Below are 25000 nucleotides of genomic sequence, written 5' to 3' on the forward strand. Positions count from 1 at the left end.
ATGATATTAATGACAGGATAATAAGAGTGATAATACTGTGGTGATGTTGATGGTGCAGTATTTAGCAACCATTTTTCTCAGAAAGTAAAAATGATGATAATGAGGCTCTCGAGCAGCTAGTGAAAGGAAATGATCTAGAATGATTCCTTGGTCATAAAAACAACAACCAAAAAAAAAAAAAAAAAAAAAAAAAACAGCGATTAGCAGAGCAGCTCCTGTGCTTTTTGTTCGCTCGTTTGTTTGTTGTTGTTTTTTGTTTTCTTCGTTGGTCTTGGCAGATAATTGTCTCGTGCAATTAAGCCGACGACGCCGGGTAATCGGGGCTGTCGGAGGCGATGTCAGAGGTCAAAGGGCGTGATTAAGGCGGGCGATGTAGGGCGCGACGCTTGCGATAATGACTGGAGGTGTGGCAGTTTTTTTGGGGGTCGGGGGTGGGCGGGTGGGGAGGGGGGGTAAAGGGGAGATGTATAGGTATTTGTAAAATATTAGGCAGGAAGAAGGGGGGGAGGAAGAAGAGGAGGAGGAGGAAAAAGGGGGGGATCCGTATACATGTTTGTAATGTGTTTGGGAAGGGGGGGGGGGGTTAAGATAATTAGAGGGAGAAGGAGAAGGAGAAGAAGAAGGAAGAGAAGAAGAAAAAAAATATTTTGTTATCCAATACCTATTTCGTGCGCTGTTTGGAGAGAAAGAGAGAGAGGAGAGAGAAGAGAAGAGGCGAGACACCAGGAGACAATAAACATGGAAGTGAGATAAGATGAGAAGGGATGCGAACAATGCTAACAGAGTAAGAGAAAGGAGGCGAAAAAGAGTAGTAGAGAACAAAAATAGAGCGTTGATTCCAGGCGTGAAGGAAGGCGTTTTGGTGGGCGTGTGAAGAGTGGAATTGAGGGGGGAGGGGGGGAGGGGCGGAGGGAGAGGGAGTAAAAAGGGGATGAGGAGTGAGGGGGTGGGGGTGGGGGGGTGGGGGGAATCTGCACTCATTAACAAGATCAAGCTCGGTAATTTGAAAAGAGTCACGAGACTTCTCAGCCCAGGGAAAGTGTTGGTTCGGGGCAGCGGGTGAAACGGCGTGGGCCTCGTTTAAGGGAGGGTACTTGGGTATGAAAGTGTTTGGAAGTGGATGTAGGTATGTGTGTCTATACGGGCTTTGGGTGGATTGTGTAAGAGAGAGAGAGAGAGAGAGAGAGAGAGAGAGAGTGTGTGTGTGTGTGTGTGTGTGTGTGTGTGTGTGTGTGTGTGTGTGTGTGTGTGTGTGTGTGTGTGTGTGTGTGTGTGTGTGTGTGTGTAAGTGTAAGTGTAAGTGTAAGTGTAAGTGTAAGTGTAAGTGTGTGTGTGTCTAAGTGTGTGTTTGAGTTGTGTGCATGTGTATTATGCAACTATGTGTATGTGACCTTGAGAAGGACTACGTTTGTCAGTGTGTTTATGCCTTGCGTCGCGTGCGTGTTTATGAATACGCGTGTGTTTACCTTATATACGTGGGTATGCATGCAAGCATGTCAGTCACACCGCCTCCCCATCAAAACAGATATTAGTTAGACATTCAATCCCCCACACTCGCCGCGCCCGAAAGCAAAGGGACATGAATACACAAGGCCATCTGATAGCTGATCGTGTACTCAGCGAGAGTCCTGTTAACCTATCGGTGCCACAATCAAGGAAACGAGCGGCCTACCGGTAGGACCTCCGGCAGGACCCGGCAGGACCCCCCCTGCACAAGGGCTCTCGATGTGTGTCTCAGCTTTTAGTGGTCTTGCGTTCTCGCGAAGGCCGGTTGTTGTTGTTGTTGACTTTTTGTGAATTTCCTTTTCCTATTTTTAGTTTTTTTAATAATTTTCTACTACCTCCTCCTCTTGTTTTTAGGTTTTTTTTTTAGCGTCTGCTCGAGTGGGGGAGGGGAAATAGTACTGTCGGAGGAGGGAGGAGGGAGGAGGGAGAAGGGAGAAGGGAGAGATGTAAGGGAGGTGAGAAGTGGCTTGTCTTTCAAGATATAACGGAAGGGAGAGTGTTGGGGTTTCGATTGTATTTCGGTTGTATATGTATGTGTGTGTATAGACATATATTTGTGCATGTAGACATGTATCCATGTATGAGGGAATTCCAATATTTGTGTAGATATGTGTGTATATATGTATATGTATGCATAGATTAATGTAGACATCTAGTATATGCCTATAGAGAGCTCCCCGAGACTGCTCTCCACGAAGGCATAAACGCTCGCGGTAGAACGGCAATTGTGTCGGCTGCTGAACATTTAATTGCCGACTTTCCTTTCTTTCCCAACTTTTTTTTCAAGCGAGAAATGGAGACTTTCGAGGCTTGCTTCACGGAGAGAGAGAGAAGAGAGCAAGAGCGAATGAGAGAGAGAGGGCGAGAGAGAGAGGGCGAGAGAGAGAGGGCGAGAGAGAGAGGGCGAGAGAGAGAGGGCGAGAGAGAGAGGGCGAGAGAGAGAGGGCGAGAGAGAGAGGGCGAGAGAGAGAGGGCGAGAGAGAGAGGGCGAGAGAGAGAGGGCGAGAGAGAGAGGGCGAGAGAGAGAGAGAGAGAGAGAGAGAGAGAGAGAGAGAGAGAGAGAGAGAGAGAGAGAGAGAGAGAGAGGAAGGAGAGAAGAGAGCAAGAGCGAATGAGAGAGAGAGGGCGTGAGAGAGAGAGAGAGAGAGATTGTATATGCCGGTAGAGGGAGAAAGAGGATAAGGAAAGAGAAAAAGGAAAAATAAGCAAGCAGGTAGATGGAACAATAGAAGATAAATACAGACAGACAGAGAGGCAGACAGACGTGCTCTCAAATGGCGGGAGGAGAAAGGTTGCGGGGACTTGTTGCCGCATTCGTGCTCTCATTGGCAATTCCCTCACAGCGTCTTGCACTTGGCTAGATGCTAACTACGTACGCACGATGGTCCTGTCCTAGTTTTTTTTCTCTTTTTTTTTGTTTCTTCTCTCTTCTATTTTTTCTTTTCTCCGATTTCACTCTTATCATTTCTCCTTCTCTTTTCTTTCCTCCAACCTTCCTCTCCCTATCTAGCTCTTCTTTTCTCTCCACCCTCTCTCTCTCTCTCTCTCTCTCTCTCTCTCTCTCTCTCTCTCTCTCTCTCTCTCTCTCTCTCTCTCTCTCTCTCTCTCTCTCTCTCTCTCTCTCTCTCTCTCTCTCTCTCTCTCTCTCTCTCTCTCCCTCTCTCTCCCTCTCCCTCTCCCACCCTTTCTCCCCACTCCATCTCTCCGTCTTTCCACCTTTCCCTCCCTCCCTCTCTTCTCTCTTTTCTCTCCCATCTCTTCTCTCCCTTCTCTCCCTTCTCTCCCTTCTTTGTCTCTCGCTCGCTCGTTCCTTTCTCTTCCACTCTAATAAGTACATTGCCTTGAAGGATGATTAGGAAGATGTGAAGGCCTTTGCAAACCTATGGTCTTGGCCTCCTTATGACGTCCTGTGCAGATTTGTAAGTGCGTGTGTTCGCGTGTATGTAGTTCCATGTATGTACATGTGTTTGTGTTTGTGTATATCTTGTCTTTTTTTTCTTTGCTGGGAGGTATATGTGGCTCTGTGTCCGTGTTTGTTTGTTTGTGTGTCTGTTTATGTGCGTCCGCGACCGTCTCTATTCACGATCTGGCAAAGTATGAGATATATGAATTCTGGAATGTCGAAGTTCAAAAGATCAAACAAAAAATGAAGCGCATAAACGCGCTCCTCGAAGGTGGACAGGTGTCTCGAGTGTGAGGCAACCAGTCGCCGCCGCCGCTGCCGCCGCCGCCGCGTACCCTAAGGGAACTTACGGGTCATGATCAAGGTGATAGGATGGCTAGGGGGAGGTAGGGGAAGGGGTAAGGGGTAAGGGTGTATAGGGTGAGCAAGTTGCAAGGTACTGGCGAGAGAGGAGGAGACGGGGTCGTTGAAAAGAGGGCTTGTTTCTCATTGATTTCTTCCTGACTGAGCGTCTGAGTGTCTTTAGTGAGTCTTCAGTTTCTTTCTCTTATTCCATTCATGTCGCTGCGTTTTCTGATCGCTGCACTTTCCCTTGTTTTCTTTTGCAAAACTCGCTGAGACTGTCCCCAGTGGCACTGGTTGGCGCAGGAGTTGTCCTTTGACACACTTAGATACAGCAGGCGTCCTTTAAGACATATGCGGCATACTTTATGGCAGTAGACGTCCTTCCCTCCTTCCGCGGCGCCCACCGCGTCTGCGCACGCGCCTCGCCGCCGGGGACGCCTCCTGGAGCCGTCGAGCACGTGGACACGGCTGCCGCCACGTCCGCTTTCGCTACTGAGGGCGAGGGCCACGGGCTTCCGCTCCGGACGAATGAATGGCACGGCACTTTTTCGCCTCGTCCTCTGCGCCGCCGGAGACTACTGCCCCGCCGCCCGCCCGCCCGCCCGCCCGGCCAAGGTCACCTGGCGATGACCTACGTGTTCGACTTCCTTTGCCGGGACGAGGAGGAGGAGGAGGTGGGGGATGCGGGGCAAGGGGGAGGGGTGGGGTAGGAGAGTCTGGAGGAGAGGTTGCGACCCTGGATGATGCCCTGCCGCCATCGAGCCCAGGCGGAGAGGTCAAGGGAGGGAGGAGGGGGGGGGAGTTAGGTGACGTACCTGGGGTGGGGGGGGGGGCTGGGGGCAGGAAGGAGGGAGGTGGGAGGGGTGAGGAGGAAGGCGGGAGGAGAGGCGAGGTGATCTTGCAGGAGCCTGGGGGAGGGGGGGGGGCTAAGGCATTTTCCCTGCCCTTTCCTCCAACACGGGCGGATTTAAGTGGTTAAGGCTGGTTTTCTTTTCTTTTCTTTTTTGTGCACAAATTGTTTTTAGGTCTTTTTCCTCGTTCAAAGTTATTATTATTATTTTTTGCGCTTTACTAGTCAGTATTTGTTCTGCATTTCTTTTGATTTCCTTACCTCTTGCGTATCTTATCATTTTAGAGTAACGGTTTTCTTGCCCTTTCTATCAGTTTGATAAGAGGAAGAAGGACGGAGAGAGAAAGAGGGAGAGGGAGAAAGAAAAAGAAAGAAAGAAAGAAAGAAAAAAAGAAAGGGAGAAGGGGAGAGAGAGAGAGCAAGTGATGGTATCAGCCCGTTATCATCTCTCTTGTTCTCTCTCACTCTTTCTTTTTCCTTTTCTCTTCCTTTTTCTATCTTTCTCCCTATCTCACTTTACCTCTTCTTTCCCTTTCATCCCCCTCCCCTCCTCCTCCTCCTCCTCCTCCTCCTCCTCCTCCTCCTCCTCCTCCTCCTCCTCCTCCTCCCCCTCTTCTTCCTCCTCTTCTTCCTCCCTCCTCCCCCTCTCCCCCCCAATGCCCAACCCACCCTTACATCTCTTTCAGTGTTAGACGATGTGGACCTTCCTTTGTTGGACTTTGATTGACGGACTTCCTGCCCCCCTCCCCTTTCCCCCTCCCCTTTCCCCCTCCCCTTTCCCCCTCCCCTCCCCCCGTTTTACTAATCGTGATATGCAGTAGTACTTCCATTGTTCCTGCTTGCCCCCTTCCCTTCCCCCTTCTGCCGACCTTCTCTCCGCCCCGCTCTCTCTATCTACCTATCTGTCTATCTATCTCTCCCTCCCTCCTCTCTCTCTCTTCCTCCCTCCTTTCTATCTCCCCCTCTCTCCCCTCCCTTTCTCTCTTTTTCTCTTTCTCTCTCCCCTCCCCTTTTCTCTTTTTCTTTTTCTCTTTCTCTCTCCTCTCTCTCCTCCCTCTCTCTCCTCTCTCTCTCCTCTCTTCTCTCTCTCCTCTCTTCTCTCTCTCTCTCTCTCTCTCTCTCTCTCTCTCTCTCTCTCTCTCTCTCTCTCTCTCTCTCTCTCTCTCTCTCTCTCTCTCTCTCTCTCTCTCTCTCTCCCTTTCCCTCTCCTTCTCCTTCTCCCTCCCTGACCCCCTTTCCCTCCTTTACTTTTCCCTTCCTCCCGCCCTCCCTCTCTCCCTTCTCTCCCCCTCCTATCCCCCTCCTCTCTCCCTCCCTCTCCCTCTCTCTCTCTCCCGTGGTTTCTCACCCATTGCCGAGCGCTGTGCTGTAACGAGTACTCGAGCGGCCTCGGATATTAGTAATTAAGGTCGAGGTCCCTTTTTCGTAGCAGGGGAGAAAAGGAGGAAGAGGAGGAAAAAAAGAAGAGGAAGGAGAGAAAAGGGAGGAGAAAATATGAAATCGGGAGGTGAAACAAACCGAATGACGCAAGAAAAAAAGAGGGAAGGGGTGTCGAAGGAGAAAGAGAATGAGAGGCCTTTAATTAAGACTGAGGAGAAGGGCGAAGAGGAAAGCAAGAGGGAGAGGAGCAAGGAGAAGGGAAACGGAGAAACGGAAGTGGAAGGAGTGGAGCGGGAAGACGAAGACGAAGAGGAAGACGGAGTGACGAAAGAAGACGGCCGGAGCGTCGCGGCGTCGGCGACTGGCATTTTCCGGAGAGCGAGACTGCAGTTCCGCCTCGCGCGCCCACACTTCCGGTCGTCGGGCGATGCAGCGCCGGGACCTTGCCTGGGCGCGAGCGGTGACGTGATCAGCTGATCCCGCGCTCCGACCTGGAAGCACGGGATGCCGGGCGCTTGGCATTCTCGTCCGCGGATGCCTTTGAAAACGCTGTCCTTCGCTTTATTCTGTCCGTTCGGCTTTGGAATTGTAATTGCTGTGTGTTCTGGGTTTATACTACGAGGGAGTTTCGTTGTTTGTTGTTCTTCGTTACGTGACGTCAATCTCCCTCCCTCCCTTCCTCACATCCTTCTGTCCCTCCCTCCCATCCTCTACTCCCACCCTTTCCTCCTATCCACTCCTCCCAACCTTTCCTCCCATTCTTCCCTCCCTCCTTCCTTCCCTCCCTCCCTCCCTCTCTCCCTCCCTCCCTCCTTAACTTCCTCCCATCCTACCCTTCCTCCCATCCTACCCTTCCTCCCTCCCTCCCTCCCTCCCTCCCTCCCTCCTTCCCTCCTCCCATCCTTCCCTCCCTCCCTCCCTCCCTCCCTCCCTCCTTCCTTCCTTCCCTCTCTCTGAAAAGTGTGGATCATCGTGAGCGATAATTACCAGGAAGTCCCACAAATGAGAAAAGCTTTTTACAAGCCTGGGTGTTCGAGGACATGTGTGCAATGCATCCCCGCTCCCCCTTTCCTTCAGCACCTACTGCATGCACGCGTGCGCTTGCATGGACACGCACAATCACAACTACGCACACAGTCTCTGTCTTTAACGCACACATACTCAGACGCACATGCAGTTATGCTCATACTCATAGCCATACTCACACTCGCGCTCACGCTCCTGAACACGAAATCACGCACGCACTAACACACACTCACTCACTCACTCACTCACTCACTCACTCACTCACTCACTCACTCACTCACACACTCACGATCACACCAATAGAATCTCCCGAAATCTTTGACGCCGAACGCGAGCGTGCGCCCTCCCGCGGCCAAGGCGATGCTGCTCACGTGACGCTGCTGCCGGGGGCGTCCTCGATGTCGGATGTCCGTGTCCGTGTCGTCTCTCTTTGGGGGGGGGGGCAGAGGGGGGTTGGAGAGGAGGTGGGGGGGAGGGCGTCTGTGAGAGAATTTTTGACTTTTGACGGTCGCTGAGGATACTCTCTCTGGAGGACGGGGGGAGCGGGGGTGTGGGGGAAGGAGGGACAGGAATGGATGGCCAGGTTGTGGGGGGGAAGGGGATGGGGAGGAGGTGGGGGGTGGGGAAGAGGATGTTGCAGATATCAACGCGACTGCCAAGGTTATTTCCGCCCGCGCGATAGCTCGCTTGCTACTGCCCTTACCCCCCCTCCCCCCTCCCCACCTCCCTATTCCTTGGTATACCGGTCGTGATTGAGGGAGGGAGGGAGGGAGGGGGCCACCCCCTCCTCTCGCTCTTCCCCACGCCCTTCGCCTTCGTCCCTCCTGCTTCCCCTCCCCCCCACCCTCTCCTCCTCTTCCTCCTCCTCTGCCCTCCCCCCCTTCGCCTTCGTCCCTACCCCCCACCCCCATCCCCCGCCCCTGCCCTCATCCCACCTCGACGCGATCTTCGACGGGCCAGCATCGCGTCCGCTCAATCAGTCCGTCAGGAGTCTCCCTCGTGTCGGTGTCTCTCCCTTCGTGTGTCCGGTGTGTGCGTGTGTCTCTTTCTCGCGTGTCCGGTGGAGGGTTGGGGAGGGGGGGGGGCTTTGGACTTTGACCGTTTTCGAGATTGTGGCTTGGACTTCAAACGTTTTCGAGATTGGTGGCTTGGATTTGGAACGTTTTCGAGATTGTGGCTTGGACCTCAAACATTTCTGATAAGAATTTATTATTTCAAACGTTTTCGAGAAGATGACTGTGGCATCAAACGTGTTCGAACCTGTGATTTTGATTTATTATTATTATTATTTTTTAAGATGGGGGCTCCGATTTGAAACTTACTTGAATTTGTGGTCTCTATTTCAAACGTTTTTGAGATCATGGCTTCGGTTTCGATTTTTCTTTTTTTTAAGATGGCGACTACAACTACAAACGATGACGATAATGTGGCTTTTCAAGATTCTAGCCTCCCTCTCTCGAAAGGCAAACCCACTTTCTTCTGATCTTTTTTTTTTGATGTCAGTATGTGCTGGGCATCTCGCGAAGGTGTTACGCACGCATCATAAACGGAATAATCCCTAGGAAGATCTGTTTGAGAGTGGGGTTGCATATGGTGTATAGTGCTTTGTATGGTGTGCCTAGAAGGGTGGCTCTCCAGTTTTGCGTGCGTGCGAGATGTGTTCCCAGGATGAAGACACGGTTTTGATTCCGGTGTGTCCTGCTATGCGGTGGTGTCACTTGTATAATCCTGTGACAGGTTATGCAAGGGGGCTATAGCGAGGAAGATGTGATGCGCCATATTGAGGAAGTGTTAATGTACCTTGCAGTGGTGCCATACTAAGGTCCTATAACGTGCCTTAGGAGGATGCCACGCGAAAGTGCAGTGATGTGACAAAGGAGATCGTCATACTAAGAAACTGATGTGACAAAGGAGATTGTCATACTAAGAAACTGATGTGACAAAGGAGATTGTCATACTAAGAAACTGATGTGACAAAGGAGATTGTCATACTAAGAAACTGATGTGACAAAGGAGATCGTCATACTAAGGAACTGTGATGTGACAGACGAAGCAATCTCACCACAGTACAGTGAAGTGCCGCAAGAGGCCGCTATGGCAAAGTACCAGTGTTGACGCAATACGTTTGCAACAAGAAGCAGGGTGAACCACCAGAGTACATCATGTAATCGCGTTGCACAGGCTCTTCCTGCTCCTCGCTCTTGCAACAATTGTTCTGTAAAGCAAAGAGAGGCGTTTCCCATTACCGGGCTTGACTGATGACGCTTTACGCTTTTATTTTTCAGGGTGTCATTCTGTGTCATTGGCCGTTTATTAATCATGTAGATTTATTGGGTAGAAATGGCGTATCGGAGAGAAAGGGAAAGTTGTACTTTGTGTGTGTGTGCGTGTGTGTATGTGTGCGTGCGTGTGTCTGTCTGTGTGTTTACAGTTGTATACCATTTCTGCTCCCTCTTCTCTTTTTTAACCCTTTCTCTCCCCTTTGATACTCCTCCCATCCACCTCTCCATCCCTCCTCATCCCCCCTCTTTTTTCCAATCTCTTCACACGAAATTTGTTCCTACACCTCATAAATATCTTTTCTTTTCCCTCCTCCTACTCCTACTCCTTCTCCTTCTCCTCCTACTTCTCTTATTCCTCCTCCTCGTCCTCGTCTTCGTCTTTCTCCTCCTCGTCCTCCACCTCCTCGTCCTCGTCCTCGTCGTCGTCCTCCTCCTCCTCGTCCTCCACCTCCTCGTCCTCCTCGTCCTCCTCCTCCTCCTCCTCCTCCTCCTCCTCCTCCTCCTCCTCCTCCTCGTCCTCCTCCTCCTCCTCCTCGTCCTCCTCGTCCTCCTCCCCCCCTACTCCCCCCATCCCCCACTCCATCTCCAAACACGTAATGAGCCAACGGCGAGAACAGGAGCGGAAGAGGAAAGCGTCACGCGAGACGGTCAGCGGTCATCATCCGTCATCATCATCGTCGTCGTCGTCATTATCGTCATCGTCATCTCGACACAGAGCAAGGGACAAGCAAGGTCGCTGCGGGAATTGTGCGGGGAAATGCGAAATTAATTTTATTTTTAGATAGATATTTTTAAGGGGGGGGGGGGGGGGGGACAGAGCTCTGAAAGTTATTTTTCTTCTTTTTTTTTTGGACTTGTTATTTACCATGCCCTATTGATGTGATTTTTTTTTTGGTATTTTATCATTTTTATTTATGATTTTTTTTTGTCATTTTCATTTCATGGTGATGACCTCCTCCGTGGCCAAGTCAGGGAGGGACGATGATTTGCGGAAATGTTTGACGTGGGAGGAGAACCAGAGTAAGGTGGGGGGGGGGGGTTGGAAGGGCGTGGTGTGAGGTAGAGAGGCGTGGTCGTGGCTCAGCCCGAGTTTCGTATTGTGGGCGTGTGCGCGGGCGGTGACATGCAATATGAATAGGGTTTTTTTGTGGGTGGGTGGGTGGATAGGGGTGTTCTGCCTTGTTTGTTTGATTGTTTTTTTTTTGGGGGGGGGGGTGGAGAGGGGTAGAAGAAGAAGAGGAGGAGGAGGGGGAGGGAAAAAGAGCCGATTAAAGTCAGTAGGGATGATTGGAGGAGAAGGAAAAAAAATGAGGGAGAAGAGGAAGCGAGGAGAGGGAGGAGAGAGGAAGTGAGAGGGACGATATGAGAGTGAATGAGGAAAAAAAAAAGAGGTGGAAAGGGAGATAAGGAAGGAGGAGGGAAGCGGAGAGAGAGAGAGAGAGAGAGAGAGAGAGAGAGAGAGAGAGAGAGAGAGAGAGAGAGAAAGGGTAAGGGCGACGGGAGAGGGATGGCGGGGACGAAGGCGAGGATGGGGGAGGGAAAGAGAAGCAAATGATCCAGAACACAGAACACGGGAGGTTATTGTTTGCAAGATTTTCAGGAATGTACCTTTCCATGACCTACCGACCTCCTGTCCGACTTACCGCTCGCTCGTATGTTATCGCGATTAAGGGCGTCCCGTTGGTATATTTATGATGTATTTTTTTTCTGTGTGTTTCTCTCTCTCTCTCTCTCTCTCTCTCTCTCTCTCTCTCTCTCTCTCTCTCTCTCTCTCTCTCTCTCTCTCTCTCTCTCTCCCCCCTCCCTCTCTCTCTCCCCCCTCCCTCTCTCTCTCTCCTCTCTCTCTCTCTCTCTCTCTCTCTCTCTCTTCCCCCCTCCCCTCTCCTTCTCCCTCTCTTTCTCTTTCTTTCACTTTCCCTCCCTCTCCCTCTCTTTTTCTTTCCCTCCCTCCCCTCTCCCTCTCTTTCTCTTTCCCTCTCCCTCTCTTTCTCTCCCTCCCTCTCTTTCTCTCCCTCCCTCCCTTTTTCTTTCTTTCTCTTTCCCTCCTTCTCCCTCTCTTCCTCACCTTCTCTCCCTCTCTTTCTCTCCCTCCCCCCTCTCTCCTTGCCCCTGTCCCCGATCCACGCATTCCTTCATTGGCTCTCAAACCACACCACTCCCCGTGTTATTGGATGATGACACGAGTCTCTTCTACAGATGAGCGCTTTGTTCTCTGTTCTCTGTTCACCGCTCGGATAATCAGTGTAGATCAGCAGACGTGATGTGATGGTTGTTCTCCTTTCTATCTCTTGTCTCCTTCTATGTCATTATTCACTTTATTCACTCTCCTCCTCCTCCTCCTCCTTCTGACCCTCAGACCCTCTTTTTTTTGTCTCATACGAACTTCATGGCAGGAGGAGGGGTGGTGGAGAAGGTAAAGGAGGGGATGATGATTGTGATGATGATGATTATGGTTGTGATGATGATGATGATGATGATGAGGTGAAGATGAAAATGAAGGTGGAGGAGGGGAAGGGAAGATGAGGAAGAGAGAAGCACCTTCAAACTGCACGATGCAACAGTTGAGTCAGACACGACCGTCACGCATTAACGCTTGCTCTTGTTTATCTTCCACTCCTTCCTTCCTTCCTTCATCTCTTCCTGCTTCACCCCCTCCTTCCTTCCTTCCTTCCTTCCTTCATCTCTTCCTGTTTCACCCTCTCCTTCCTTCCTTCCTTCCCTACCTCCTCCTCTTTGGTCTCAGCTTTGCTCGATTTTTTTGGACTATCCGAACCACGAAGCAAGCGATCCGAACGCGGAACGAGACAGAGGGACCGAGGAATGAACCGCCCTTCAACGCGAGAGGGTTTTCGATCGCGCGTGCTGAAGCTGCTGAAGCTACTGAAGCCACGATCGCCCTTCATGGCAGAGACTCGCCCCCGAACCTTTCTTTCGTTTGTTGTTTTCTCACGTCTCGATTCCATGGCTGGTCTGACTCGCTGCTTCGTTGATTATGAGTTGCTTTTATTTAGTTAATTAAGATTCTGCTCGGGTGTGATATCTGCCGTTCGTAAATGAATGAGTCATTTTGGTGTATTTCTAAGCTTTGATTTGTCAATTTACATCCTTTTCCTCCTTCCATCCTAAGACTTCCCCCCCCCTTTTCCTTCTCGAATACTTTCTTTCCCTCCCTTTCTGTCTTTCTACATTTTTTTTTTCTTTTTGGTCCATGTTTGATATACTCGACGCATATTCCTCTCCCACCGAAGGCACGTGCGTATGCCAGCCATTATGCCGAGTGTTCATAAAAGATATGAATATCGCCTCTCTTTTCCTCATTCACGCCATGTTCCCCCGTGATTGAGGATTCCCGTACATGTTTATTTAGTCAACGGTGCGCGCACGGGCGTGTAATTGCCGCCCACGCCTAACTGACGGTGACAACAACACAGGCCGGGAGATGGTGATCCGACCGACCGGGTGGATGGTCAGCGACCGAATCGGAAAGCAAAAGTTTATTTACCGTTTTGTTCGAAGAAGAAAAGGTTTATTTATCGCCTCTTTTATTCCTTGATTCTCTTCAAGGTTTTTGACGCTTCCTCCCGCGACCTCTACCGAAGTGCCCCCTCGAAGGAAAAAGCACGCGACGTTTTCTTCAGTCGCGGCTGACTTTGAACTCCAGGAATCGGTGTCGGGCTAGTGAAAGCGGACACAGCAGAGCGCGCGATAATTATTATTCTCCATCTCCGCGGAGTGCAAGAGCTATGACAAACCACGCTCTGATAGGCGGCCTCCCATCGCGAACGAGGGATGAATATTTACATGAAGGAAGGAGGATTGAAGGATGCGAAAGCGGTGGAGGCGCTGCTCATGGGCGAGAGAGAGAGAGAGAGAGAGAGAGAGAGAGAGAGAGAGAGAGAGAGAGAGAGAGAGAGAGAGAGAGAGAGAGAGAGAGAGAGAGAGAGAGAGAGAGAGTAGCCTTCGCCACTGCCCTAGTCCTTAAGACCAGACGTCATAACCACCACAATCACCACCACCATCACGGGGCTCATCAACCATTCACAACACTATGATATACTCCATCGTTCATCACGCCACGCTGGTATACCCTTTTACATGCCTCTCGTGTCGCCAATGACCCGCGGCGCCTTCATGGGTCGGCGAGAGTGAATGGCGACGGGGTTGTGTCGCGGTCCACGGGGGCGGGGGAGGGAGGGAGGGAGGGAGGTGGGTGTGATTTTGATAAGGGGGGGATAGGGGATTTTTTGGGGTGGGTATTTGCACGTATGGACTGTGCGTGGATGTGAATATCCCTTGTATGTGAGCGTGTTTGAAAGAGAGAGAGAGAGAGAGAGAGAGAGCGAGGAAAGAGCAAGAGAGCGAGAGAGAGAGAGAGCATGTGTTTATCCGGTGCATGTGCATTGGCGCGCATGACTGCACCCTGCACTATCTATGGCCCTCCTGTGTAACCTGTATAAAGATACAGTCCTGCCACAGACTGTGATTTACGACGCAGCGAGTGATCCCGGCGTGTTTTACGACATCCGTGCAACAACGCCCGCATCACAACTACACTTCATCATCACTTGGGACTCCTCCGCCCGTTTCACGCCCCCCCCCCTCTCTCTCTCTCTCTCTCTCTCTCTCTCTCTCTCTCTCTCTCTCTCTCTCTCTCTCTCTCTCTCTCTCTCTCTCTCTCTCTCTCTCCCTCTCCCTCTCTCTCTCCCTCTCCCTCTCCCTCTCCCTCTCCCTCTCCCTCTCCCTCTCCCTCTCTCCCTCTCCCTCTCCCTCTCCCTCTCTCCCTCCCTCTCCCTCCCTCTCCCTCCCTCCCTCTCCCTCCCTCTCCCTCCCTCTCCCTCCCTCCCTCTCCCCTCACTCCCTCTCCCTCTCTCCCTCTCCCCCTCTCCGTCTCCGCCGTTTATTGCACCGTTGCTGCGCCTCTGGTTCCCCTCCCCCCGCCATGTGGCTGCGCAGGCCCTTTGAATTAGGTGGCCCATGCCCGTTAGTCCAATGTTTATTTTGTGTGTTCGCCTGTGTGTAGTTGTGCATATTTGCGTGCCGTTTCGATTGCATGCGGTTGCAATTGCATGTTGTTGCGATTTAATGTTTTTTTCTCTTAACATAAAGGCATGCAATTGCGCTTGATATTTCGTTCCTTCTTTGTTGGAGAAGGGTGGTCTTTTTCTTTCTTTCTTTCTTTCTTTATTTATTTATTTATTTCACTCTTGGTATGTAGGTTTGACTAGTTGTATTATAACCATAACTTAAGTGATGTGAAATACGTCTGTGAGAATAGCACGAGTTTGAAAGATAAAGGAACACAAAAAACGTTTTTTTTTTTTACATTTCTTTGGGGAATGTCTGGACGCAGTGAATATTTAGGTTGTGTCTTTGTTTCGTTCTTGAACAAAGGGAAGAAACGCAGACAAAAAGAAGTGCTATTGGACAACACTGGCCTGGCCTGTCTCACCTACTTCAACCTGCGCTGTGCTCTGATTAAGACATTGTGTATTGCATCCACCCTCCTCCACCTCCACCTCCGCCACCCCCTCCACCTTCATTCAGCTCTGCCCCCTTCCCCCACCTTCACCCCCTCCACCTCTACCTTAACCCCTCTCGACCCCCTCTACCCTCCCCCCCTCTACCTCTGCCCCCCCCCCCCCCCTAATTCATCCCCCGCCCCCCACGTGGCATTCAGGTTATTTACGGCACACTATTACAGAGTGGGGGGGGGGGGGGGTAGACAGACCACGATGTCGGCAGGGAGGTTGGAAGTTGTTACTGTATGGTTTATGGTGAAGTTCAGGGGGTTTGGAGGGCGCGGATCAGCCCCCGGGAATTCGGATCAATTTTTTTTTTTTTTTTTTTTTTTTCGTGGAGTTTTTATTTCCCTCTCGGTAAGACGTTGTTTGTCGTATCGTTATTCCAGTTTTGTTGGAGTTTTTTTTATTTATTTATTATGCTTGGTGTTTGCAATTTACTCGACGGGACTTCGAGTGCAGAGGTGATTCTTAAAGAATTTTCGAAGGTTCTGGACGGATCGGGATTTTCCGCCCGTGTTTTGGAATATACATATGATGTTTTATTTACATCCGTGTATGTTTTTTTCCCCCAGTGAACGTGTTTGTTGTACATGTACGTAAAGGAAAGGTGTTCATTATTTATGCATATCTCTACATGTAATTGTGTTTTGAAGCCAAGTGTATTCGAGCGTGTGTTGTTACGCGCGCCAAGACCTTCCGTGACGGCACCCGCGTCTCATCCCCTTCTTTATCTCACAGGGAAGATTATACTCAGAGCATATAATCTCAGTCACGAAAGCAGAGACGAGACGAGTTTGACTCTACGTCCCGTGTGGCAGTCAGACATGGGGCGCGGATGGTACTCGCCCTCAGTGAAAGTGTTTCAGTAACTCCGAGAGAGACGCGTCTGTGGCGTCGACGTGACTTAAAGTGCGTAACGTAACGCTCGCTTTGGTGTCACCGTGGTTTTTTTTGTTTTGTTTTGTTTTTTTTACTGTTTGGCTGCGTTCGTTATGAAGGATGTGCTGAGCTTGGCGATCCGGTTTGTTGACTGAGTTGCAACTTGGAAAATAGTGCCACTTGTTAAACCGCGTCGTGAGTGCGGAAGGCTCACCCTCGCGAGCACAGACTTCAAATTTGAACCCTACAGTGTAGTGCGACACACCCTTCGAGATGTCGAGTATCGGAGCCGAAGCGTGGGCGTGCGGGCGGCCAGTGTTCTACAACGTGTGCATTTCCCTCAGCAAGATGTCCGGTCCAGTCATACACGACCACCCAGCATCCACGCCCACCCCTGCCCCCGCCCCCGCCCACGCGACTCCCCTTCGGGAACAGAATCCACATTCGGAGGTCACTTCCCCCGCGCCCGCCCAGCCGGTGCTGACACAGCCCACCGCTCGCAAGGAGGTGGGCGGCATGGGCGTTGGAGAAGCCCGGTGCAAATGCGGCGAGGGCGGCGGCGCCAGGAGGAAGATCAACGACCGGCGTGGCCACAGGTGTGGGCGCGCGAGGGCATTGCGTGTCGCCGGCGACGTGTGGCCGGGCGTGGGTGTAGGACTGAAGGAGGAGGAGGAGGAGGAGGAGGAAGAGGAAGGCGAAGGGGAGGCAAGGGCGCCGGGCCGCGAGGCGCTCCACAGGACCGTGATCACGCTGTCGGGCGACGGCAAAGCAGGCCAGGCGCCCGGCAACGCCTCGGCCGCCCACGAGGCCCCCGTCCGCCCCGCCCGCCGCTACAGCACCGTGGTGAGCCTGGAGGCGGGCGGGCGTACCCTGTGCACCAGCCGCGCGCTGGACGAGGGCAAGGGCGAGGAGGGCGACGCCGATGGCTTCCTCCTGCGGAAGGTGAGCCACACCAGCGACTATAGCCTGAGCTCGCACTCCGACTCGTCCGTGAGCTCGGCCTCGCCCGGCCCGTCGAGGCGCACCTCGCAGGACACGGCACACGACTCCGACTACTACGGGTCGTCCGGCGAGGAGGAGGAGGAGGAAGGGGGCGAGGGCGCAGAGAAGGACAGCGCCAACGACAGCGACAGCGACAGCGACAACGAGGACGTGAGCGCGCGGCTGCGGGCGGCCATGGCCAGGCTGCAGGCCACCGAGGCGTCCAGGCTGGGCTTCAGGCGCACGGCCGGCGGCCTGAGGGCGTCCCGCTGGAGGAGGAGAGCGCCCATCAAGGTGAGTGGCGGCGGAGTAGGGAACCTGGAGGGGGTCGCATGTTAGCTGGACACGTTGACATGACACCTTGGAATCATGACCCGCTGACGTGACGTGGGAGTGTGTCAGTGTGACGGGAAACAAGGAAATGGAGAATGAAAAAAGAAACGTGATTAGGCGCTTCCCGGTCTCGTGGGTTTTGACGAGGGGGAAGTGCGACTTTGGAGTATGAATGGGAGTAAGCACACTCAAATGATGCGATAGACAACGAATCTGGAATGGAAGGAGAACCTCTAAGAATGTAGAACCAAGACGAAATCGAAGAAAAGACGGAAAAAGGATGTTAACAGAAAAGGTAATGGATAGGAAGAGTTGGCGAGTAGTGAATGTGAGTGGTTGTGAAAGAGATCGAGTGTGAATGACTATTACGTGTTGGGAAAGATTACCTGACTATCCAGAATCAAAGGCAAGACACGCATAGACATAGAGATAGACAGACAGACAGACTGACATAGAGGCAGACCCAAAAAAAGACATAAGGATGACAAAGACGCAGATGTGGAGGGAGTGCGTTAGTGCAAGTGTGAGTGTGACACTGAATGAGCGAGAGAGGACCTGAGAAGAAAAAAACAAAACAAAAAACGAATTCTCAGCAAGTAAACAAAGTAAATAGGTCTGATTAGGCCACTCAGTAGCATTGCTTTACCCCCAAACGTTGCGCGATTCAGGCAACCTCTAACTAGGTACGATTAGGGTGTTTTGTACGAAAAGATACGATTTTGAAAATATAGACCAACGGAGGAGCTGTGGTCTGGCAAATAGCCGGGAGTGGCTGGCAATCTTTAGCAGTTGCATCGGCTCGTATTTCTCACTCTAAGTACTCTTAGTCCTAAAAGTATGAGGTAAGAGAGGCAGGCTCCTGCGGTTCCCCTGTGGTCGAGGTTCTGTGGCCACGCGCGCTCATTTCAAAGCTTATATGGTTATCATTTCGTCAAAATAACGATAAAAGAATATGCGATAGGAAAAGAGAAGTGAAATATAAAAAAAACATCTGATCTTTATAGTCTTAGTTTGATAAAGCGAAAGGAAGTTTTCCCTTTCATTTGTTCTTTTTGCCGTTCACTCGAGTTTATGAATGGAGGAAGTTAAATGTGATACAGCTTTGTTTTCGCCCGTGTTGCTCGGGTCACGTACCTTCTCTCCCCCTCCGCCCCGACTTTTACCGGGTCGGTCGTTGGTAAGACAGACAGACAGACAGACAGACAGACAGACAGACAGACAGACAGACAGACAGACAGACATAGATACATACATACATAGATACATACATACATACATACATACATACACACACACACACACACACACACACACACACACACACACACACACACACACACACACACACACACACACACACACACATACGCGCACGCACGCACGCACACACACACACACGCACACACAGATAGATAGAAGCAGATAAGCGCAGACAAGAACAGACAAAAGAATGGCGGAGGGGGCCGAGGAGGGAGATCCGCGACGGTCGGAATACCCACAAAGCAAAGGGGATCCCTATGGGTATATACCCGCGCCCTGGCATGGGAGGCGAATGGATTCCGAGCGAGATTTCTGAGGACGAGTCGCGTTGCTTGGTTTATGGTGAGGCGACGGGAAGGCGGTTGGTTTTCTTCGGATGCGCTCTCTTTCTCTCTTTCTTTCTTTCTTTCTTTCTCTCCTTTCTTTCTTTCTCTTTCTTTCTTTCTTTCTTTCTTTCTTTCTTTCTTTCTTTCTCTTTCTCTCTTTCTCTTTCTCCCTTTCTCTTTCTCTTTCTCTTTCTCTTCCTCTCTCTTTCTCTTTTTCTTTCTCTTTCTATTTTTCTTTCTCTTTCTATTTTTCTTTCTCTTCTCTCTCTTCCTCTTTCTTCTCCTCTCTCTTTCTCTTTCTTCTCCTCTCTCTTTCTCTTTCTTCTCCTCTCTCTTTCTCTTTCTTCTCCTCTCTCTTTCTCTTTCTCCTCCTCCTCTCTTTTTCTCTCTCTCCCTCTCCCCCTCTCTCTCTCTCTCTCTCTCTCTCTCTCTCTCTCTCTCTCTCTCTCTCTCTCTCTCTCTCTCTCTCCTTCACCCTCCCTTTTTCCCTCCCTCCCTCCCTCCCCCTCTCTCTCTCTCTCCCTCCCTCTCTCCCTCCCTCTCTCTCTCTCTCTCCCTCTCCCTCTCTCTCTCCCTCTCCCTCTCCCTCTCTCTCTCCCTCCCTCTCTCCCTCCCCCTCCCTCCCTCTCTCCCTCCCCCTCCCCCTCCCCCGCCCTCCCTCTCCCTCCTCCCTCCTCCCTCTCCTCCTCCTCTCCTCTCCTCTCCTCTCTCCCTCCCCCTCCCTCCCTCCTGGCCTCTCACTTTTTGGAGATTTTAATGAAGAGTGCGAAGTTATCAACGCTTTTTACTACGGAATTATCACTGTTTCTTTTTTTTCCATCCTGGATATTCAGTAGAATCCGATCGCCCTTGGCATTCTGTCGCTCTCGGCAGTGGGTCAGATTAGTCGGAATAAGATCAGCTGGCACTGCTATCCCTTTCCTAACCCGACCTCCTTCCCTCCGGGGTTGTTATTGTCGGTGTTGCGTTCCTTCTTCCCATTGGGAACGGAGCGCACCGTTGCGTCAGGTTGAGAGCTTAGTTTGGTTGTCAGCCATCCCTCCCCCCACCCCCACCCCTACCACCCTCTCCTTCTGCCGTTTCTTTTTCTTCTCCCCCCCCCTTTTCTTTTACCCCACTTTTCTTTCCTTCTCCTCTTTTTATCTTCTCCGACTTTCTTCTTCTCCTAACCGCTGTCACTCCCCGTTCTTCTTTATCGTATCTTCTTTCCCACTCGTTCATCTACTCTCCTCCACCTTCCCTTTCGTTCCCTCGCCATCCCCTTTTTTCCCCACCTCTTCTTCACTTCCTTTTCCCCTTTTTCCCACTCCCCCTCTCCCTCTCCTTCTCCCTATCCCTCTCCCTCTTTCCCTTCCTCCCCCTTCCCCTTCCCCTCCCCACCCCTCCCCCTCCCCCTCCCCCCCAGACCTCCCTATGGCGTCATACCACCGCCACCAAATTAGATTCCAGCAGATGTAAATGCTTAGAAAATGCGCATTGATATTCAGCCTTCCAAGGGCAGTCATGTACACACGCCATTGTGTACTCTATTTCCACACGCGTGCGGGGAGACGGGAAGTGCGCAGGCCTACCCCCGGTACTGACATTAGGCAAAACTGTGTGTAACATCATTGTTTGTGTGTGTGCGTATAAAGAGCACGAGAACCATGCGTGCAAGGTGGCCATTCGCGTAACAGCGGGATTTGGGCATTTTGGCAGGTGACTCGTGGCGGTGTTCACCTGTCGATCGTGTCTCATTATATCATTTGGATACAGACAGATATAGAGACTGCGAGAGAGAGTGAGTGAACACTCCCTCTCCCTCCACCTCCCTACCTCCTTCCCTATCCCCTTACTCTTTATCCGTATCCCCTCTCCCCTCTCCTCCTCCCTTCCTCTTTCTTTCCCATCCCATCCCCTTGCCCTGTTCACGCTCCCCTCATTCACCCTCACTCCTCTACCCCTTTCCTATTTCCCCTCCGCTCCTTCTCCTCCCCTTTCCTCCTCTCCCCTCCGCTCCCTCTCCTCCCCTTTCCTCCTCAACCCTCCACTACCTCTCCTCCCCTTCCCCTTCCCACCTCCTTCTCCTTCTTCTCCTCCTCCTCCTCCTCCTCCTCCTCCTCCTCCTCCTCCTCCTCCTCCTCCTCCTCCTCCTTCTCCTTTTCCTTCTCCTTCTTCTCTCCCCTCTACCCTGACGTCCCACTTCCCTCAAGAACCGCCGGAGACACGTAGGTTGACACTCTGGGGAAAGTAAAAGTGGCGGTTCGTGAGCGGCGGTTGAGTGTCGCGACCCCCGGGGCATGGCGTGGCATAGCGGGCGGGCGGGCGGCGGCGGCGGCTTTTAAAATAATGCGTTCTTCCTGGTATCGCTTTTGTTTCTGCTTTGTGTTTATCTTTGTCTTTGGTGCCCATGCCGCCGCCGATCCGTCGTTTCCCTTTCGGTGATTTTTCTTTTTTCTTTAGAATTAATATTGCAATTTTGTGATGGGTCTTTGGTGCTGTTTCGTAGTTGTTTTTGCCTCGATCTTCTTTGTTCTTCTTGTTTATTGATTCTTCTTTTCTTTCTCTCTTTGGACTTTCTTTCCAAGTGATATCAGAATAGACCGAAATCGGACTTTATTCCATCGTCTTTGTATCAATTAATTGAATTTTTTTTCTTCGCAGGTAAGCCGAATGATGAACTGGTGTGAGACGGAGACGTAGCCGCCGTGCAGGTAAGTGAGCGAGTTATTCATGAGGCAATTCCTTGTGGTTTTGCAAAGCTCTGGCAGTTGGTATGCAACATTATGCAATCCCCTTCCTCTCCCCCTCCCCTTTTCCTCACTCCTTTCCTTTTTCTCTGTTTCTTTCTACTCTTTTCTCTCTTCCCCCTCTTTCTCCTACTCCCTCTCTCTTCCCTCCTACTCTTTCTCCTCTCCCTTCCCCCCATCCTTTCTCCTCTCCCTTCCTCCTTCCTCCTCTCTCCATCCCTTCCTCCTCTCCCTTCCCTTTCTTCCTCTTCCCTCCCCCTCTCCCTCTCTCCTATCCCCTCTCCCTTCTCCCCACTGCCCCCCCCCCTTCCTCCTCCCCCCGCCCCCATCACCGCATTTCAACCAGGGCTTAAACAGTTCGTGTTTGCAGGTGTTTGTGTAAACAAAAGGTAATACTTCCTGGCGATCTTTGGCTTTTGCTTTTTGCTTGCTGATTGAATGGCAGCGGAGGTGAAGGAAACGTGCGACGGGGGAGGGGGCAGGGGGAGGGGGTGCACGTGACAACATAATGCCACGTGGATAAGGATACAAAAGGGGGCTTAAGACGGTGCCAAGGAGGGTTACGAAGGTGCCAAGGGATCTAACGGGAATGGGAAGGATGTAAAAAGGGTTGAGTCAGGCAATCATTCAGTTCGGTTCATGGTCTCTTTCTTCTCTTTTCTCTCTTTCCTATGTCCGTTCTCTCTATTCTCTTCCTTCTCTTCCTTCTCTTCCTTCTCTTCCTTCTCTTCCTTCTCTTCCTTCTCTTCCTTCTCTCTCTCTCTCTCTCTCCTCTCTCCTCTCTCCTCTCTCCTCTCTCCTCTCTCCTCTCTCCTCTCTCCTCTCTCCTCTCTCCTCTCTCCTCTCCTCTCCTCTCCTCTCCTCTCTTTCTCCTCTCTCCTCTCCTCTCTCCTCTCTTTCTCTCTCTATCTGTCTATCTATCTATCTACCTATCTATCTATCTTTCTTTCTTTCTTCCGGCGATTAATTGCACGCGCTGAAGCCTTAAATGTGCGGCTGTTTCACAGTTACTGTCTCGACGAATGATTTTTTTCCCTCGGCTCAGCGGGCGGGCGTCCTGTCCCCCGCCTGCTGAACGCCATGGTGTGTGACGCCCTCCAGGTTTCGTGAGGGTGGGCTGGAGTGGGTGGGCGGGTGGTAGGTTGTGTGAAGGTGTAAGGGGAAGGGCGGGAGTGTGTCTGTGTGTGTTTGTGTGTGTGGTTGTGTTTGCATAGCTGTTCCTAGCTGTATCTTGATTGCACATGCTTGTATGTTCATGAATGACCCCGTGTTTATAACCGTTTACATTGTTTGTGTTTTTGCTTGCGTGATCACAGGTAGAAATGGTGCGAGATTGTCTGTATTTCGAAGGAACTCTCTTTCCACACAACAAAATCACTTTTTGATTAAATGATGAATGTATAATATTTGAATAAGATACATAAATAATGATCTTTATGAATATTCATACAGATGAGTGCTTTTCTAATCACCTATTACATACGCGCTCCTGAGTGCGTGTGCACCCCCCCCCCCTCTCTCTCTCTCTCTCTCTCTCTCTCTCTCTCTCTCTCTCTCTCTCTCTCTCTCTCTCTCTCTCTCTCTCTCTCTCTCTCTCTCTCTCTCTCTCTCTCTCTCTCTCTCTCTCTCTCTCAAAATATGTGTCTCTCTGTCTCTCTATACTATACGACCAGCGCCCCCGCCCCGCCCCCCGCCAATCAAGCCGCACATTACCCAACCCGCCCGCCGCCCGTTCGTCTTCTGCTCTACGCCCGCTCGCCTCGCACGTCTGGTTGCGGGCGGCCTTGGATGCATGGGTTGGGTGGCTGTTGTTTCTTGTGTTTTTCGCTGTGTTTTTTTCCCTCGCGCGCTGTTCCGTAACTTCCTGGGCGTCGTAAGAGAACTGAGAAAGGGAAAAGGAGAGGAAGAGGAAATATTAAAAACAAGATAAACAAGAGAAACAAAAGGGAAGAGGGAAGATATAGGGAGAGGGTGAGGAACAGGAGGTGGACGGAAATGATTTGGGGGAAGGATAGAAAGACGGTAGAAAAAAAGGAATGAGGGATAGAAGGAGAATTTGGGTGAAAATGGGGATGGGAGTAAGAGATATATGAATAATGGTTTATGAATAGGACATAGAGGAAGTGAACACTAAATAGATAATGGCAGAAAGAGAGAATAAGAATGAACGTGCACGAGGAAAGACACAGGTGAGGAATAAGTGGAAAGGAGGGCTTAACGGAGGAAGACCCGATGATAAAGATACGAACTAGACAAAAGTGGAAGAATCACACTTGAACATGTTATGATAGAGAAGAAAAGAAAAAAAAGGAAAGCGAAGAGAAGAGGAAAAAAACACGATTACGCCGAGGATTTTTTCGCTTTAATGCCTTATCGCTTTAATGCCTTATCGCAGCATATGCCTTGATGAAGCATTGTTTTTGAAGAAGACAAAGAACAAAAGATCGATAGAGTGAGAGCGAGAGAAAAAGAGAGAGAGAAAAAAAGATAGACGGAAACAAAGCCGAAGAGAAACCTTTCGCAACAACATTCGATATGCATGATAGGCATCCGGCCAGCACGCCCAGGCGGGCGGGAAGCGCCGCCGCGATCCTCTCGTGCAAGGGCGTGTGCAAGGAGGGCGGGGTCGGGGGGAGTGGGTGGATGAGGGGTATTGAGTGGGGTGTGGATGAGAAAGGGAAATGGAAAGGGAGATGGAGAAGAGGAGGAGGAGAAGAGGAGGGAGGGAGGAAGGGAGGGAGGAAGGAAGGATGGATGGATGGATGGAAAGATGGATGGATGGAAGGATGGACGGAAGGGAAGAGAGGGAAGGAGGTGGGGATGGAAAGGGGACGAGAGGGGGAAGGAAGGAGGAGACGAGGGAGGAGCGGGGATGAAAAGAGGGTGAAGGAGGAGGGGAGGGGGAATAAGAAGGGAAGGAAGGAGAGGGAAGGGGGGAATGAGAAGTGGAGGAAGGAGGGGGGAGGGAGGGTTGGGGAGGAGGAGGGTGATTCGGCAGGCGGGGAAGAAGGAAGCTCTGGCGAGCACGAGAGCGGGGGTTAAAGGTCATTCTCCCTTAAGGGAGCGATCTTGCTTTGTTTTGTTTTTCCTTTTCCTTCGCGTTCCCTCGTTCCCTCCTTTTCCCTTTCACTCCTTCTGTTTTGTTCCACCCTTCTCCTTTCTCTTTCCATCCATTTCCATCCCTTACTCTTTTCTCTCCCATCATTCCCCTCTCCCTCACTCCTACCTTCTCCCTTCTCTCTCTCCTATCCACTCCCCTCTCCTACCTCCCTCTCATCTTTCCTCCATCCTTTCCTCTCCCCCTTCCCTCTTCGCTATTTCAACTTCCCTGCCTTCCTCCTCCATCTCCCTTCCACCTCTTTCCTCTCACCTTTCCCCCCTCACCTATCCCCCCCACCTACTCCCCCCACCTATCCCCCCCTCACTTTTCCTCTTTCACCTTAGTTTCCCCAGGGGGCGTCACGATGCCCCCCCCCCCCCCTCCTCTAAGTCGTTGTGTCCGCTGTGACGCAACTCGTCTTCCGGACTCGCACAGATCGTCTGCCTCGTTTGCGTGTGGTTGGTGCTCGTGTTGCGTTAGTGTTGCGTGCGGGATGGAAGTGGAGGGAGGCTTCTTTCTCTGGGTTTTGTTTCTCTCTCTCTCTCTCTCTCTCTCTTATCTCTCTCTCTCTCTCTCTC

General features: G+C 51.3%; 1 protein-coding gene across 2 annotated transcripts in view; it reads left to right on the forward strand.

The window, feature by feature from the left end:
- Positions 1-25000, forward strand: part of LOC122251635 (rhotekin) — a 205935-nt gene that overhangs the window by 62288 nt on the left and 118647 nt on the right. The window contains exon 1 of one of the 2 annotated variants that reach the window (XM_043013682.2): positions 15825-16968. The exons of the other annotated variant lie outside the window; for it this stretch is intronic. Within the exon in view, the coding sequence (XP_042869616.2) occupies positions 15967-16968 (1002 nt within the window). The 5' untranslated portion in view covers positions 15825-15966. Of the gene's footprint in view, positions 1-15824; positions 16969-25000 lie in introns of those variants that run through there. 2 annotated transcript variants of the gene reach the window in all.

Source organism: Penaeus japonicus, unplaced genomic scaffold (genome assembly GCF_977035675.1).
Source record: "Penaeus japonicus unplaced genomic scaffold, GWHDUDI00000001_assembly GWHDUDI00000004, whole genome shotgun sequence".
NCBI lineage: Eukaryota > Metazoa > Arthropoda > Malacostraca > Decapoda > Penaeidae > Penaeus > Penaeus japonicus.